The sequence below is a fragment of the Lolium rigidum genome, chromosome 6 (assembly GCF_022539505.1).
Source record: "Lolium rigidum isolate FL_2022 chromosome 6, APGP_CSIRO_Lrig_0.1, whole genome shotgun sequence".
NCBI lineage: Eukaryota > Viridiplantae > Streptophyta > Magnoliopsida > Poales > Poaceae > Lolium > Lolium rigidum.
Genome location: NC_061513.1, coordinates 6,707,109 through 6,721,556, shown reverse-complemented (window position 1 = coordinate 6,721,556; position 14,448 = coordinate 6,707,109). Strand labels below are relative to the sequence as shown.

The 14,448-nt window shown below is 47.6% G+C and overlaps 1 protein-coding gene across 1 annotated transcript; it reads right to left on the bottom strand.

Annotated features, from left to right (window-relative positions):
* Nucleotides 1-8,272: 8,272 nt before the first annotated feature.
* LOC124665357 lies at nucleotides 8,273-13,526 on the bottom strand. Its single transcript, XM_047202768.1, has 2 exons — nucleotides 13,463-13,526; nucleotides 8,273-8,756 (listed from the first exon to the last, which is right to left on the bottom strand). The coding sequence occupies exon 2, from the start codon at nucleotides 8,745-8,747 to the stop codon at nucleotides 8,538-8,540; it is 210 nt and encodes a 69-aa protein (XP_047058724.1). The 5' UTR covers nucleotides 8,748-8,756; nucleotides 13,463-13,526; the 3' UTR covers nucleotides 8,273-8,537.
* Between the last annotated feature and the right edge of the window lie 922 nt (nucleotides 13,527-14,448).

Genomic DNA, 14,448 nt, shown 5'->3' with positions numbered 1-14,448 from the left:
AGTGTCCACTAGTGAAAGTATGATCCCTAGGCCTTGTTTCCAAGCACTGAAACTCCGTTTATTTACTGTTATGTTGCATGTTTACTCGCTGCCATCTTTATTTTAGATTGCTATTACCACTCATATTCATCCATATCACTTGCATCTCACTATCTCTTCGCCGAACTAGTGCACCTATACATCTGACAAGTGTATTGGGTGTGTTGGGGACACAAGAGACTTCTTGTATCGTAATTGCAGGGTTGCTTGAGAGGGATATCTTTGTCCTCTACCTCCCTGAGTTCGATAAACCTTGGGTGATTCACTTAAGCGAAACTTGCTGCTGTTCTACAAACCTCTGCTCTTGGAGGCCCAACACTGTTTACAGGAATAGAAGCGTGCGTAGACATCACCCCTCTTCAAGCTGAAGCACGACTCTGTTGGCAAGGTTGGATTCTCGTCGATTCAGAAGTGCACCGCCGCCATGAGGTTGCTTGCATGCGGAGCACATGCAGATACACATGACGACTACCTTCGCACGAGTGACACACAAAGAGCGTCGTGGATATTGGAGGGTGGTGCTTGAATCTGTGGTTGCTTATGACCTATGGATTTGGCATTCTTTTATTGGCATGGCGGGATCTCACAATGACATCAACGTGTTGCAGCGGTCTCGGATGTTTAGCAAACTAGTGGAAGGTCATGCTCCACCATGCAACTATGAGATCAATGACCACCAATATACCAAATATCTAGCCGATGGTATATATCCAAAATGGGTGACTTTTATCAAAACAATCCCCGTAACATCAGGTCATAAGAATTGTCACTTTGCTTCACGACAGGAGGCTTGCCAGAAGGATATCGAGCGGGCATTTGGTATGTTGCAATCTCAATTTGCTATTGTACAGTACCATGTGTTAAGCTGGTCTCAGAGGTGATGCAAGCTTGTGTGATCATGCACAACATGATCATCGAGGATGACTGCAAAAATCGGACCAGGACACATGTTGGTCCCTATGAGTGTCAGGGTTCTCTTGCGGAGGTTGATCACGAGGTGCCTGCAGATTTTGTTGATTTTCTCGCCATGCACGTAGAAATCTGTGACAACAATGTTCACGATCAACTGCAACATGATCTCGTTGAGCATCTATGGAGGGTCAAAGAATTATCAGCAAATGTTGCGAGGCCTTTGATCTAGCCCAACTCATTTGGCTTGTTGTTGATTTGTTGTGTTTTAATTTGGAAATAATTTTAGCAAATATATTTATTTGTGTACTATGAATTGTTTGTGTTTTCAAATACCCTAATAAAAAAACAAATTTTAGGGTCTTGTTTGGGGGGCGCGACTGGGGAGAGATGCGCCCAAACGTAGAACCAAGCAACAGCGTCCCCCAATCAATCCGGCACGATTTAGGGGTCATTTTGAGGGACGCGACTCTTATAGAAGTGAACGAAGGGAGTAGTAGAAATAGCATAGCAAATGCAACTGTGTGTTCTATGGCCTATGGGTGCTTCAGGCCACGGAAGCAGAGCCTCTTCCTTTGCAACCAAGGTTGGAAGGAACCAAGTAGTACAGTTTTTTTTGTCATCTTGTTTTTGCTTTCAAGAATACACACCAGGATGGTGTGGCGGACGCAGGAAAAAAACTACCCGTTATCTTTTTTTCCCTTTTGCTCTTGTGCGATAATTTTTTTGCAAAATGTAATAACACAGATAGCCAGTTGATTCACGCAACATAGTAGTTTAAACTGAAGGTGGAAACGCCAAGTTCACAAAATTTTGGAAGTAGGCCTGCCTGCGCTAGAAGAGACGCCTCGCCTCATGCAGGGTGGAGGCCCCGATTTGGCTCCTTGTCGTTAAATGTTTAGATTTTGCGGCGCCGCATCTTTTTGTGTGCGCCCTTGTGCAACCACCGCACGAGCACCCGCCACATCACTTGCTCGTCGGCCTTGGGACCGACAAAGTCCTAGTCCTCCTCCTCTGGCTCTAGCTCCTCCGGCCTCGGGGGTGGCAACGGGTTATCGACGAGGTATGGTTATGCGTGATGCCCGTTGGCCATGAAGCTCTCCACCTCCATGGATAAAACGCCATCAGTGACGTTCGCCTGTGGTCCCGGAACAGGGTGTCACGTCCGCACCGCCATGTGGTCATCAACTCCCGATGCGTTAGCGCTGCTTCCATGGATGGCGCTGGCGAGAGAGAGAGAACCGGTCATGTATGTCTTGTCCTTGCATGTTCAGTGGTAACCCCCCTTGTAGGTAAGGAGGTCATTGGCCACCGTTCGCGGGGTAGGACTCTTGTTCATTATGAATCTTAGGTTTTAGGGGAGGGAGGGAGGGAGGGAGGGAGGGAGGGAGAGAGAGAGAGAGAGAGAGAGAGAGAGAGAGAGAGAGAGAGAGAGAGAGAGAGAGAGAGAGAGAGAGATACCTGAATCTGGGCAGCGGCGGAGGTTGGAGGAGAAGAGGGAGGAGGGACAGCGGCTAGGGTTCTCCCGTATGGACCGATGCGGGCAAATTTTAAAACTCCCAATCATAACATATATGATCATGAGATTATATATATCATACTCTTTTTCCCAAATGGTTTCTCATAATAGGTTTATAATGAGATAATATACACAAGTTTTCAGATATGATATATCAATTTATACTTACATTTCTCACTGGGTGAATTTTCAATGACACCATCATATTGCCTTTCTTTTAAATTTATGAATTTGCCCCCAAGATTCTCATGAACCTTTTTAATAAGGGCATCTCCAACGTGGCGACACAAATGGACGCTGAGCGACCGTTTGAGTCCGCCCGGGCCAAAATTGCATCCGGTACCACCTCCAGCGGGGCGACGCAAATTGACCGGGCCGTCCGCAGCGACGCAAACCCGGCGCATATTTGCGCCTGGAATGCGTCGCGGCGGAAGCTGCGCGGACGCACCAAGTGACCGCTCGCATCTCCACCGGGCCCGCCTGGCAGCGAGCCTGTATCGAGGGCATCGCTTCCGCAGCCCTCGCTTCCGCGGTCAGCGCTTCCGCGTCTTCGCCCCAGCCTTCGCCATGTCACGAGTGCCTCTTCTGCGCGCGCACTGGCGGGCGGCAGCTGGTCTTCTGTGCCGCCTTCAATGGCATCGTTTTCCGCGCGCGGCCGGCCTTAAAAGTCCACCGGCATCGATCCTCCAACGCCCACACCTCCACCCCCACCACCACCACCGCAACACCATGGGGAAAAAGAACAACGACTTCGAGGTGTCCGGCAGCGGCACAAAGAAGGAGGAGCGGCCGAACAGGGTGCCGCTGCCCGTCAGCGTGGGGAGGCTGATGCACCGGAACTGGACGTCGTACGAGGCATGGGGGACGTGGACATGCCTGGTGGCTGGCAGCTCAGCTACCGCCGGGTGCCCGTCCCTCCCGTGCCTGCGCGCGAGCCAGATAGGAGCGCCAAGATCCGGTGAAGGAGGCGGTACCTACTGCCGGACCTCCGCGCCAATCCCGCCTACGCCATCGACTCCGACAGCTGGCACACGTATCTCGTGTCCGGGAGGGATCGGAGGAGGAGGGCAGGCTTCATGGGCGACAGGGATTTTCCCTTCGACCGTCCACCGGCGCCTCGTGCTCGAAGACAGCAGGCGCCGACGCCTGCGCAGTATGACGACGACTACATCGAGGCGCTGGCGTACCACAATGAGGAGGTCAAGGACAAGAGCGACGACTATGTCGCGGTCGTCTTCCAGGAATGGCAGCTAGCCATGGCGGAGGGCCGCAAGTTTGAGTACCCAGACAACATGACAGACGACGAGATCGCGAGGCTCGGCATCCTCGTCTCGGAGAACGGCCGACCTGTGCAGCCGCCGCTGCCCCGTTACGGCACCGGCATCATGCCGCCGGGCCTGTCGGAGGATGAAGCCCTTCGACTGGCGCTACAGGACTCGGCCACGCCACAACCGCCGCTTGCACCTCCGCCGTACTACCCGTGGGGGCCCCCACCTCAGCCCTGGGCTCCTCAACCTCCGCCACAGCCCTGGGCGCCTCCACCTCCAGCACCGCCGGCGCGCCCGGCGGTCCCAACTGGCCGTGGGTGGTACCGGAGCTCGTCGTGTTCGACAGTGACGGGGAGAAGCAGTAGGCGCAGGCGTTTAGGGTTTTTTCCATGTGTTCAACTATGTAAATTATATTTTCATGTTATTAAAAAAATGGAAATTCGAGAGAAAATTGCGTCGTGCCGCTGGAGCCACCCCCGACGCAAACGAACGCGCGGTCGATTTCGACCATTTAGGCTGACGCAAACGGACGCGCGCGGGCATTTTCGGACGCTAAAATGCGTCGCCGGAGATGCCCTTAGCCAATGTCTACACAAGACCCAACTTTGTTTCGGTCCATGCTAGCTAGTACCTGCCAAGGATCAGATAGATGGTGTTGCAAGAAATTTCGCGGAAGCGACACACCTTCCATACAAGTGTAGGCATGTAAGCACGGGCATTTGTCTCCATTAACTTCATCACTTGCCATTCTCGGCAATGTCCTTTCTCCTTCTTTTGCGACACATCTTAATCGGCCAGTCGATCGGAGTGGCAAGCTAGCTAGAGGGTAGAGCTACTTGCCCGACTCGTGTTCTATGCGTACAGCTGCACGCCACAAACGTCAGAAGCCACTCCGGGCAAGACGACCTGCACCGCGCGTAGCTACCTAGCTTGCCAGACAGGCCGACTGGCAAGACCTGGATTGACCATGCAAAATATGGCTTTCGGCAGGTCCTGTATATATCCTTCCTTTGCAACGAAGACTCCTCCTATCCTTCTTTACCAAGCTTTGCCACACAGGCCGACTGGTCAAGACCTAGCTAACGGCCTAGATACAGATACTGGTAGTAATTGCATAGCTAATGCGACTGTGGTCTAGGGGTGCTTCAGGCCACGGCAGCAGCTGTATATCCTTCCTTTGCAACCAAGGATGGATGGAACTAAGAGCATCTCCATCGATGACCCCAAAATACTAGCCAGCAGCACATATGCCGGCTACGTATTGGAACCGCCGGTAGCAAATATTAGCCGCAAGAGATAGTGTGTTTAGATGGTAGGTGGGGAAATAAAAAGGTGAGAGAGAGTGGTAGGTGGAGAGAGAGACTAACGCGCGGGCTGGCAGGAATCTTCCAACATGGAGTTGTGTTGCTTCTGTCGATGGCGTCTCCGATAGCCTCCCTTCACACAGGGTTCAGTTGGAGCTCCTCGGCGTTTTTATTGGGCCCATGATAACGCATAGAGACCGCCGGTGTGAGCACTTTTCTGTCACTAGGACCCCCAAATTTTGGGGCTCCCCGGTGGAGATGCTCTAAGTAGTACATTTTTTGCCTCTTGTGTTTGTTTTCAAAAATACACGCCGGCGGAAGCACGAAAAAAACCAAAGGGTTATCTTTTTTTTTTCTTTTGCACTATTAGCTCTTATGCGATATTTTTTTTGCAAAATGAAATAATACAGACCGCCAGGTGATTCACAACATTGTAGTTTAAATTGAAGGAGGAAACGCCGAGTTGACAAAGTTATGGAAGCGGGCCTGCCTGCGTTAGAAGGGACGCATCGCCTCATGCAGGGTGGAGGCCCCGCTCTGGCTACTCGTTGTTGAATGTCTAGATTTCACGGTGGCGCATCTTCTCGCGTGCGCCCTTGTGCAACCACCGCACGAGAACCTACCACATCACTTGTTCTTCGGCCTTAGGACCAACAAAGTTTAGTCCTCCTCCTCTGGCTCCGGCTCCTCCTTCTCTGGCCTCGGCAGCGCCGACGAAGGACGAAGGGTTATCGAAGAGGTATGGTTATGCACGATGCTTGTCTGGCCCGAAGCTCTCCACCTCCGTGGTGGAGCGCAGAATAGAAAAAAATAAGCGTCGAGGTGAGCGCGGGCCTAGCGTGCGCTCCCAATCGCTTGCCCTACGCGTCCTTGCCTTGGGTGGTCCTTGTGCGCGGCGTGAGGTTTGCGGCCTCGTGGAGATCCAGGCGAGCCCGCATGGCTTGCCCATACTGGAAGGGGTGTCAAACTTCATAGAAGAGGCAAACAAATGGAGGTACAGCGCCAAGCAGCTACACGATATAAAAACGATGCCACACGATTTACAACCGAGCGACATGGACACACCTTGCACCATCTTCTGCCAAGAGTGGTGAGGAGGCTTGGCCGCGTCACGACTAAAGATGGAAGCTTCCGGAGACCGGCTTGAACCCATAAAGGTTTTGTAATATTTGCGAGTGATAGTGAATCATGCTATATGGTTGCAGAGATGATTCCAAAGCAATCATTTGCTTTAATTACCACTTGAGGCGAGAATAAGTTTTAGTTTAAAACGAAAGTACTCCTCCATCTCACCAATAGTGTATTCAACTTTGTTAAAATTTAGATGTATCTAGACAATATCTAATCGGTAGACACATCTAAATTTTGATAAAGTTGAGATACTTTTGGTGGGACGGATGGAGTATGTGATACATCATCCTACATTTCCGTTCATCACAAGCGAAAAGAGGTTACACTGAATTTAGATAAATTCAGAACTAGCTACATTTCCGAATTTGATTTTTTTGGATAAAGAAATCCGACTTGATGAACTAATCATCAGAAGCAAGGAAAAGAAGGAAACGAGGCATATTTCCCCCAGTTCTAGAGTTCTTTACTCTCCTCCGCTGCTTCATGCTCGACAGCTCGTGGCGGACGAGCGGTGCGACACGGAAGCCCAAGGTCCGCCTCCTCGGCACACACTCGGCGGCGCCGAGGCCGTGGACGAGGCCATACAAGGCGGAGACGAGCATGCCCGAGTCTGAGTCCGACCAACAGGTCAAATCCGCGACCGGCTCGTCCGTGCCGTGGATGACCATGCAGGCCACCTCGTCGGCGGCCTGGTGGAAGAACTCGGCGGCGCCGAGGTCGTGGACGAGGCCGCACGAGGTGCAGACGAGCGCGCCCGAGTCGGGGTCCGTGACCACCGGGCCAGCGAGGCACGACCAGCACGTCGTCGAATCCGCCGTGGCCCGCGCGACCGGCGGCGGGGAAGCAAGATTCGGACCAGGACGACGGCCTGAGGCGGAGAACGAAACCTTGCGGGGCTTCCGCTTCGACGACTTGGCGCGGGGCATGAAACGGCGTTGGGGTTCGGTTCGACGACCTGAGGTGGCGGGGGAGGAAACGGCGTGGCGGCGATTCGGCTCGACGGCCGGTGGTGCTCCGACCACGCGCTCCGTCGTCGGCGGGGGGAATATCAACCCCATCCTGGACCTGGACGCGCGCCTCCGGCGGGCTTAAATTTGCTGCAACCCTAAACTGGGGCAGCTCAAGTAATATATATACGCCGATTACGTGGGTAACTTGTGCGGCGCGTTGCTGTAAAGGAGATCAACTGCAACAAATACTACGACGTGATATCATAACAGAATCCTGGTTTCCTAATCTCACTGACGTGATCTGATCGGTGTCGCTCAAACCCTGCGCTACTGCACTCAATTCTTCTTCAGTTCAATAGGGACTTGGAAACGAACATGGCTTTTCTGCTCCCGAGCTCATATGCTCCTACTTCAGTAAAATGTTCAGAAAAGTAGCAAATAAAATCTGAAATTTTTGTTCAATGAACATGAATATGTGGTCTAATAGCATATCGAAAATCTCCTAGAAAGGTGCAAAAAACAAATCTGATTGTTGCAAACAACAAATCCAAATGCTCCAAACAGAACCAATTTTTGTTATTTTTGCATAGACCATGTCATTTATCACCACAAAGTTGCTTCCAATGAAAACACATTCTCATGTTCGGTGTAAAAAAATTCAGATTTTTTTTTTAGTTTGTTTGCTATTTTTTGCAACTTTTTATTGAAACAGAGCAAATGACCTCTAGTTCAAAAGTGCATTTCTGCTTGAAGAGCGCCAATTGCACGGATGGTCACACCTGGACAAGGTTTTTTTTGCTGTTGTTCCGGCCTGTGAGGTCTACCGCTGACTGTAGAACTATATGATGTGTTTGCAGAGACGATGATTGTATCCTCTGAATCAATTGCAACAAGTACTACTGCGTGAGACCATAACAGAATCGGAACAGATCATAGCAAGAGAATTGCCGACACGTACAGATAACTATTGCAGATGGATCTGCAGAATTTTAGCGCCATTAGAGTTTTTGTTTCTTCAGGTAGTGCTAGTGAAGGATAAGCAAACGGGAGAAGTAACCAAATTAAGGTGGATAGCGCAGAGTTCAGGCAGAATACAGACGATTATTGGTACCAGAAGTTTTAGTTGCAGAAAGCATGCAAGCCCACATCTCCTTCATAAATGGCACATGCCAGAGAAAAACTAAAAAGAAGTTAGAAACTGAATTGGTAGCATTTTTGTTTCACACATAACAAATACTCCAGACAGCATGTAAGTATGTAAATAACAAAGGAGCATGGAGGTAACGCTGAATTGTCCCATCCAGAACAAAAACTCCACTCCATTAACAAAACTCATTCAGCTAAAATTCGATCCAGCCAACAGAATCTCCTTATGGCTGTTAAAGAAAATCTATAGCTGCTTCGCATACAGCGCACCCTACTTGCTGTTGCTCTCCTCCGCTGCTTCCTGCTCGTACCGGCGTTTGAACTTTGCGATCTGTCCCAGGCTCTGTGCCATCTGGCGCTTCGCCCTCATGTGGTACACCTTGCCGGTGTGGTTGACCTTGGTCATCATCACGTTGATCAGCCTGCCGCTCTGTGTCACGTACGAGATCCACTGCATCTGAGGGTGTAGTCCCTTCCTCATCCTTCCCACCTGGAATCAGGGTGCAAGGTCAACTAACAAAAGAGATTTAATACATATCTGTTATCAGGTTTCCAGATGTTAACCCTGAAAGAAACACCCGCTTCCTCAACAGAAACATGGAAGATAAAAATCATGATCAACATTGACCAAGATGAAAGTGGGACCTTGCCATTATCAGTCCATCATAACAAGTATACCAAGTTTCCAGTATAGTAAGAGTAACACATCGCGCAAAAGGTTTGGTTGTATGATAACTAAAAAATTATAAACGGTGGAACTTTAAATACTTTACTGGTCGCTAGAACACTTGGTCAAAGAAGCATGACTTCCGCAGATACATCATTCTAGTAGAATCGAACGAAACTAAAATCCAATCTGTCATTACTAATCAGTCATTATGAACTCAAGAATATAAAACTTGCAGCAAAGATTGTAATCAGAAATGCTGGAAGGGAGATCTCCACTAAAATAATTTAAACCATCAAACTAACATACTGAGATTACTGAATAATAATGTAATAATAATAAATCACTTCAAATACAGCTCAAGTATCATGCAAGTTGATAGCCCAATAGGCAGGGCAAAGTCAAATTTTATTTGAACCGCGCAAAATATACACACTGCAGCTTACTACTCATAGGGGTGGGAACAGATCAGATAGTACACTTTTACTTCTTTCAAATTGATCTTGTCAAACAAGGATTGGATCTTAGTCGAATGTGAGTACAGATTGAATGTTCGCTCAATTAGACACAAATATGAATATCTCGCAACTTGAACGCCAGATATGGAATTTTCATAAATAATAAACCTTGGGAATTCAATTACAGAACTTGGGAATTTTCATAAATAATAAACCTTCAATATTTTCCAGTCTAATGTACTGTGCTACACAGATTCAGGTTTGTCAGACACAAAAAATACACACACAGCACACGTGTATAAATTTTCCCTTTTTGGTCACATCACTCTAGAACGACACTGACAAACAACAAGAGCATATTTGGAATTGGTGGAAGTATCTATTATAAGTGTGATGATGGTCTTAGTCATTTCATGCCATCCTGGTGGGCCTTGTCTGCACACGTTATCACTAGGGAAGGCAGAGATGCACACATACACGAGTGCTGCAACGATCAGAATTGACGAACTGGCATCAAAGAAAATGCTCCTTGGATCCTAGCAGTTAAGGACTAATCAAGCAAATGGGGGAAACAAAGAACCAAACTACCAACCCGGCTCCAAAATGGTTGACTCTTAGACTTGCTTTCCCAGTTTTCCTTGCCTCCACAGAAAAGGCAAAAAACAATAGCAGACATTATCCAAAGGCTGCGTAATCCCAGTGATTGTGAAAAAGGATTGCTAGGTGACCTCAGCCAACACGCTGAACACCACCTGTTCCAACTTGGAAGGAAAGAGACAATCGCATGTCCTACGTGGAGGGCACCGGCATGGAACCCGCGGACACGACGAGGGTGTGCGAGTTGTGTGAATTGGGTGACGTGCTCTGGGTTTGAGCCTCTATCGAGTGGAGGTAGGGTGTGGTTGGAGCACTATGAGATAGAATTTCACTTTCCATCCTCGAGGGGTCAGAATTTCTAAAACAGGCAACTTCATGCTTAATAGAAGATGAGAAGTGCCCAATCAAGCCAGAAATATTCTGCATTTCACCAATTTGAACTTAATTAAATGGCTTAGCCAAAAGTACAATGCTCTAGTTGTCAGATTGGATAGAGAAGGAAAACTAGAGAGAGTAGATGACAAGCAGGCTAAGAGGAATAGGAAAACATCTATCTATTCTCTACACAAAAGCACAACACGTACACATGGAAATGTTCCTTGCCTTCCAGTAATCAAGGACTAGTCAATGAAAAGGCAGAAATCAAGAACCAAGTTACCAACATGGCTCCAATGCGATCAATTTTAGACTTGCCTTTGCAGTTTCTTTGCTTTGACAGAAAAAAAATTAAGGAAATAGTAGAAATTCCTCAAAGATTGTCTAGTACTAGTGGCTGTGAACAAGGATTGCTTAGTGACCTCCACCAACTCCCTGAAAACCACCTGCGCCAACTTAGAACGGCAATAGATGATCACATGTCCCACGTCACCACATGAAAGGCACCAACATTGAAGGTGCCAGTCTAAAGACGGTGTGCATGTTGTGCAAAAAAGGGTTACGTGCTCAGCGTTTATGACGCTGCGGAGTGGACGTAGCATGTGCGCACAGCACAATGAGATAGATTTTTGCTATGCTTTCTTACTGGAGTGGATACTTAGACAGAGGGGTCAGAATTGCAAAAAAGGAATACTTCAATTTTACAAGAAGATGAGTAATGCCCAACCTAGCCAGAAATGTTCTGCGTTTCACCAATTTGAACCTTAACTCAATGGCTTCACCGTCCAAAAGTAGAATCTGCTCTTAGCTATCAGATTGGATAGAGAATGAAGACTAGAGAGAGTAGATGACAAGCAAACTAAGAGAAATAGTACATCATCTATCTATCCTCTACACAAATTCACAGCACATACGCATGGATCTGAACCAAGTTCACATTTATACTTATTAGCTTAACACTAGGTAGCACACATAAGAATGGAAAACTTCAAACAGAGGCCGAGCTACACGTAGCCCTTTATTTTCAAACACTCAGAATTCGTATTTCCAAATTTAAAAAAAAATTCCAAATAAAAATTCTAAAGATAGCCAATGTTGTATATTACACTGGTGTAAAATCTAAATACAAACTACTTTATATTCTAGCCTACACAAAAATGACAAATTCTGACAAATTTTATAGTGAATAGTACACATTTCAAGACTACTAATATTGTCAGATTTGTCAATTTTGTGCAGCCTATAAAACAAATCAGTTTGCATTGAGATTTGTCAATTTCTAGCCTACACAAGAATGACAAATTTTACACTGGTGTAAAATCTAAATACAAAATACTTCATATTCTAGCCTACACAAAAATGACAAATTCTGGCAAATTTTATAGTGAATAGTACACATTTCAAGACTACTAATTTTGTCAAATTTGTCAATTTCGTGCAGCCTATAAAACAAATCAGTTTGCATTGAGATTTGTCAATTTCTAGCCTACACAAAAATGACAAATGTTACACTGGTGTAAAATCTAAATACAAACTACTTTATATTCTAGCCTTCACAAAAATGACAAATTCTAACAAATTTTATAGTGAATAGTACACATTTCAAGACTACTAATTTTGTCAGATTTTTCAATTTCGTGCAGCCTATAAAACAAATCAGTTTGCATTGAAATTTTGCACCATTGTAGCATACATCATTGGCTACCTCTAGGATTTTTTTTCCGATTTTTTTTTAAACATTGAAATACGAATTTTGAGTCTTTGAAAATAAAGAGCTACATGTAGCTCGGTCTCCAAAACGCCACTCACATAAGATGATAAGAATACCACATCCACTTGGGAGAATAGATAAGATCAAGCATCCACCCTACATAGCAGCATTGCGATATCTTACCAGCTATGCCACATTTTCCATAATCAACACACTAAGGGCATCTCTAGCGGCCCGACGCATTTTGTACACGATTTGTGTCCGTTTCGGTCGGTTTGCATCGGACCACGAAACGAAAATGACACTTTTTTCAAGTTGTGTGTATGCATCTGCCTCTACCCCAGCGATAGTGCCCTTTTTTTACCGCAAAGGGCAGACCAGTATGGACCATGCATTAATTAGGGAGGAGAGAGAAGAGAAGATACCTTTTGTGTTGCCAGCAGTGACCAGCACATAGGCCATGTATTAACTAGGGAGGAGAGATAGGGGTTAGTCGGCGCATCCCTATGGCCCGACTAAACCCTATCTCTCCTCCCTAATTAATGCATGGCCCATGTGCAGGCCACTATTAGCCACACAAAAGACATCTTCCCCCTCTCTCCTCCCTAATCAATGCATCGTCCATACTGACCTGCCTTTCGCGGTAAAGAAAAGGCAGTACCGCTGGGCCTGGGGCAGCCGTATACGGACAAGCTGTAAAAAAAAGAGTCATTTTCATCATGTCTGCGGCCTGGCGCGTGCAATCGGACACAATCGTGTCCGAAATGCGTCGGGCTGCTAGAGATGCCCTACATATCTTCGAATTCAAGGGTCCAAATTTTCTTCACATTGCATAGAAAAAGTAAGCATCTGGATCAAACAATAAATCTCACGGCATACATCTCGGACCACCCTGAATAACTGTATGAGGTCAACAACAAAAAGAATTATGCTGGTACGCACGGAATATGTAGAACCCAGAAATTGTCGTCCGGCAGTCTAAGTGAGGAAACTCGGTGGCCAGTAATAACTACCGAGGGGCACAACAATTGCTTGCAACCAGAGACTCTTAAGAATGCCGAATAGATAGATATAGAGGCCAGATGACCATGGCATAACCAGATGAACTGGAACCGAAGCTGAACTAGCACCATAAAGGTTCGAACACATGAGCCAGAAACATCCCAAAACACATGGCACGGGACTATTGATCGACGTTCTGGAACAATCAGTAGCCATTTTTCTACTAGGAAAACGGTAGAACATGATATATCGATCACATAGCAAGAGCACGTTGTTAGCCAGACGACCGCCGCCGCCGACCAAACCCTAAATCGACAAGGACAGACGGCCCTATCACCCAGGCCGAGCGCCACAGAGAGCAGGGGAGGAGGAACCGAGGGACCTACCCGATTCGTGGAAGCAGTCGAGGCGGAGGCGGAGGCGCGCGGGAGACCACGGCACGGCCGCGCGAACGACCCGAGCGCGGCTAGCGTTCGCCGCTGGGGATGTGTTGGCGCGGGCAGGGGGCTACAAGAGCGGACTCTCGCCGGCCGTCGTCGGAGGCGGCGGCGTCTGGTTGTGGGGTGGGAAGGAAGAGAAAGGGGATCTATGGAGAGAGCCGAAACTGCTTGAGCGTTTTAAATGGTGCAAGATTTATCTATTTTCTAAATTAATACCCCTCCGTTCTAAAAATAAGTGTCGCAGCGTTTCTCAAAGATCTACAGTAATTATTTTCTCAATATATATGTTTAATTTCTATTCATTTTATTTTTGTGGTTTGCTAACCAACAGAAAATTGCTTAGGTCTTAGTTGATGCCGAGAACTACCGATCCAAGATTGAGATTCATGTGTTAGCTAAACCCCAAGAATAAAGTGGTATCCTCGGTGACAAGGGTGCCCTAGCCGGCCCAAAGCTCCTCGCCCTTCCCCCAGTCTTCTTCACGCCGCCAAAGGTTGTCAGCGGACAAATCCATCGAGCCGAAGGTGGCGACAAGGACAATTCTCCTTGGCGACGAGGTGGTGGCCTTGACCTCCCCTCTTCGTGCGAGCTTTGTGTAGGTTGGTAGGCCAATACTCTAGGTCGGCTCCTATGACGCGGTGAAGGAGGCGCGTGAAGTGGTGGGATTAAAGGAGGGTGTTGGTGGAGGATCGTGGTGGTGTACATACATTGTGGTTGCAGCTGGCAGACTCACATGTTGAAGACCATCAGCAAGCATGGCATGTGTACTTGATGGGCACTGGTACGCAGTGGCGCCCAGAAGTTGGACTTGTGGCTCCGGGCGTTGGTTCTAGAGGTGGTTATCCTAGGCATGCGATGAAGTTTGTCTCATGCATGGCGAGCTATTGGTAAGCTCTAGGTCTCGTCGCGTGGATCTTTAGTTGGCAGTGGTC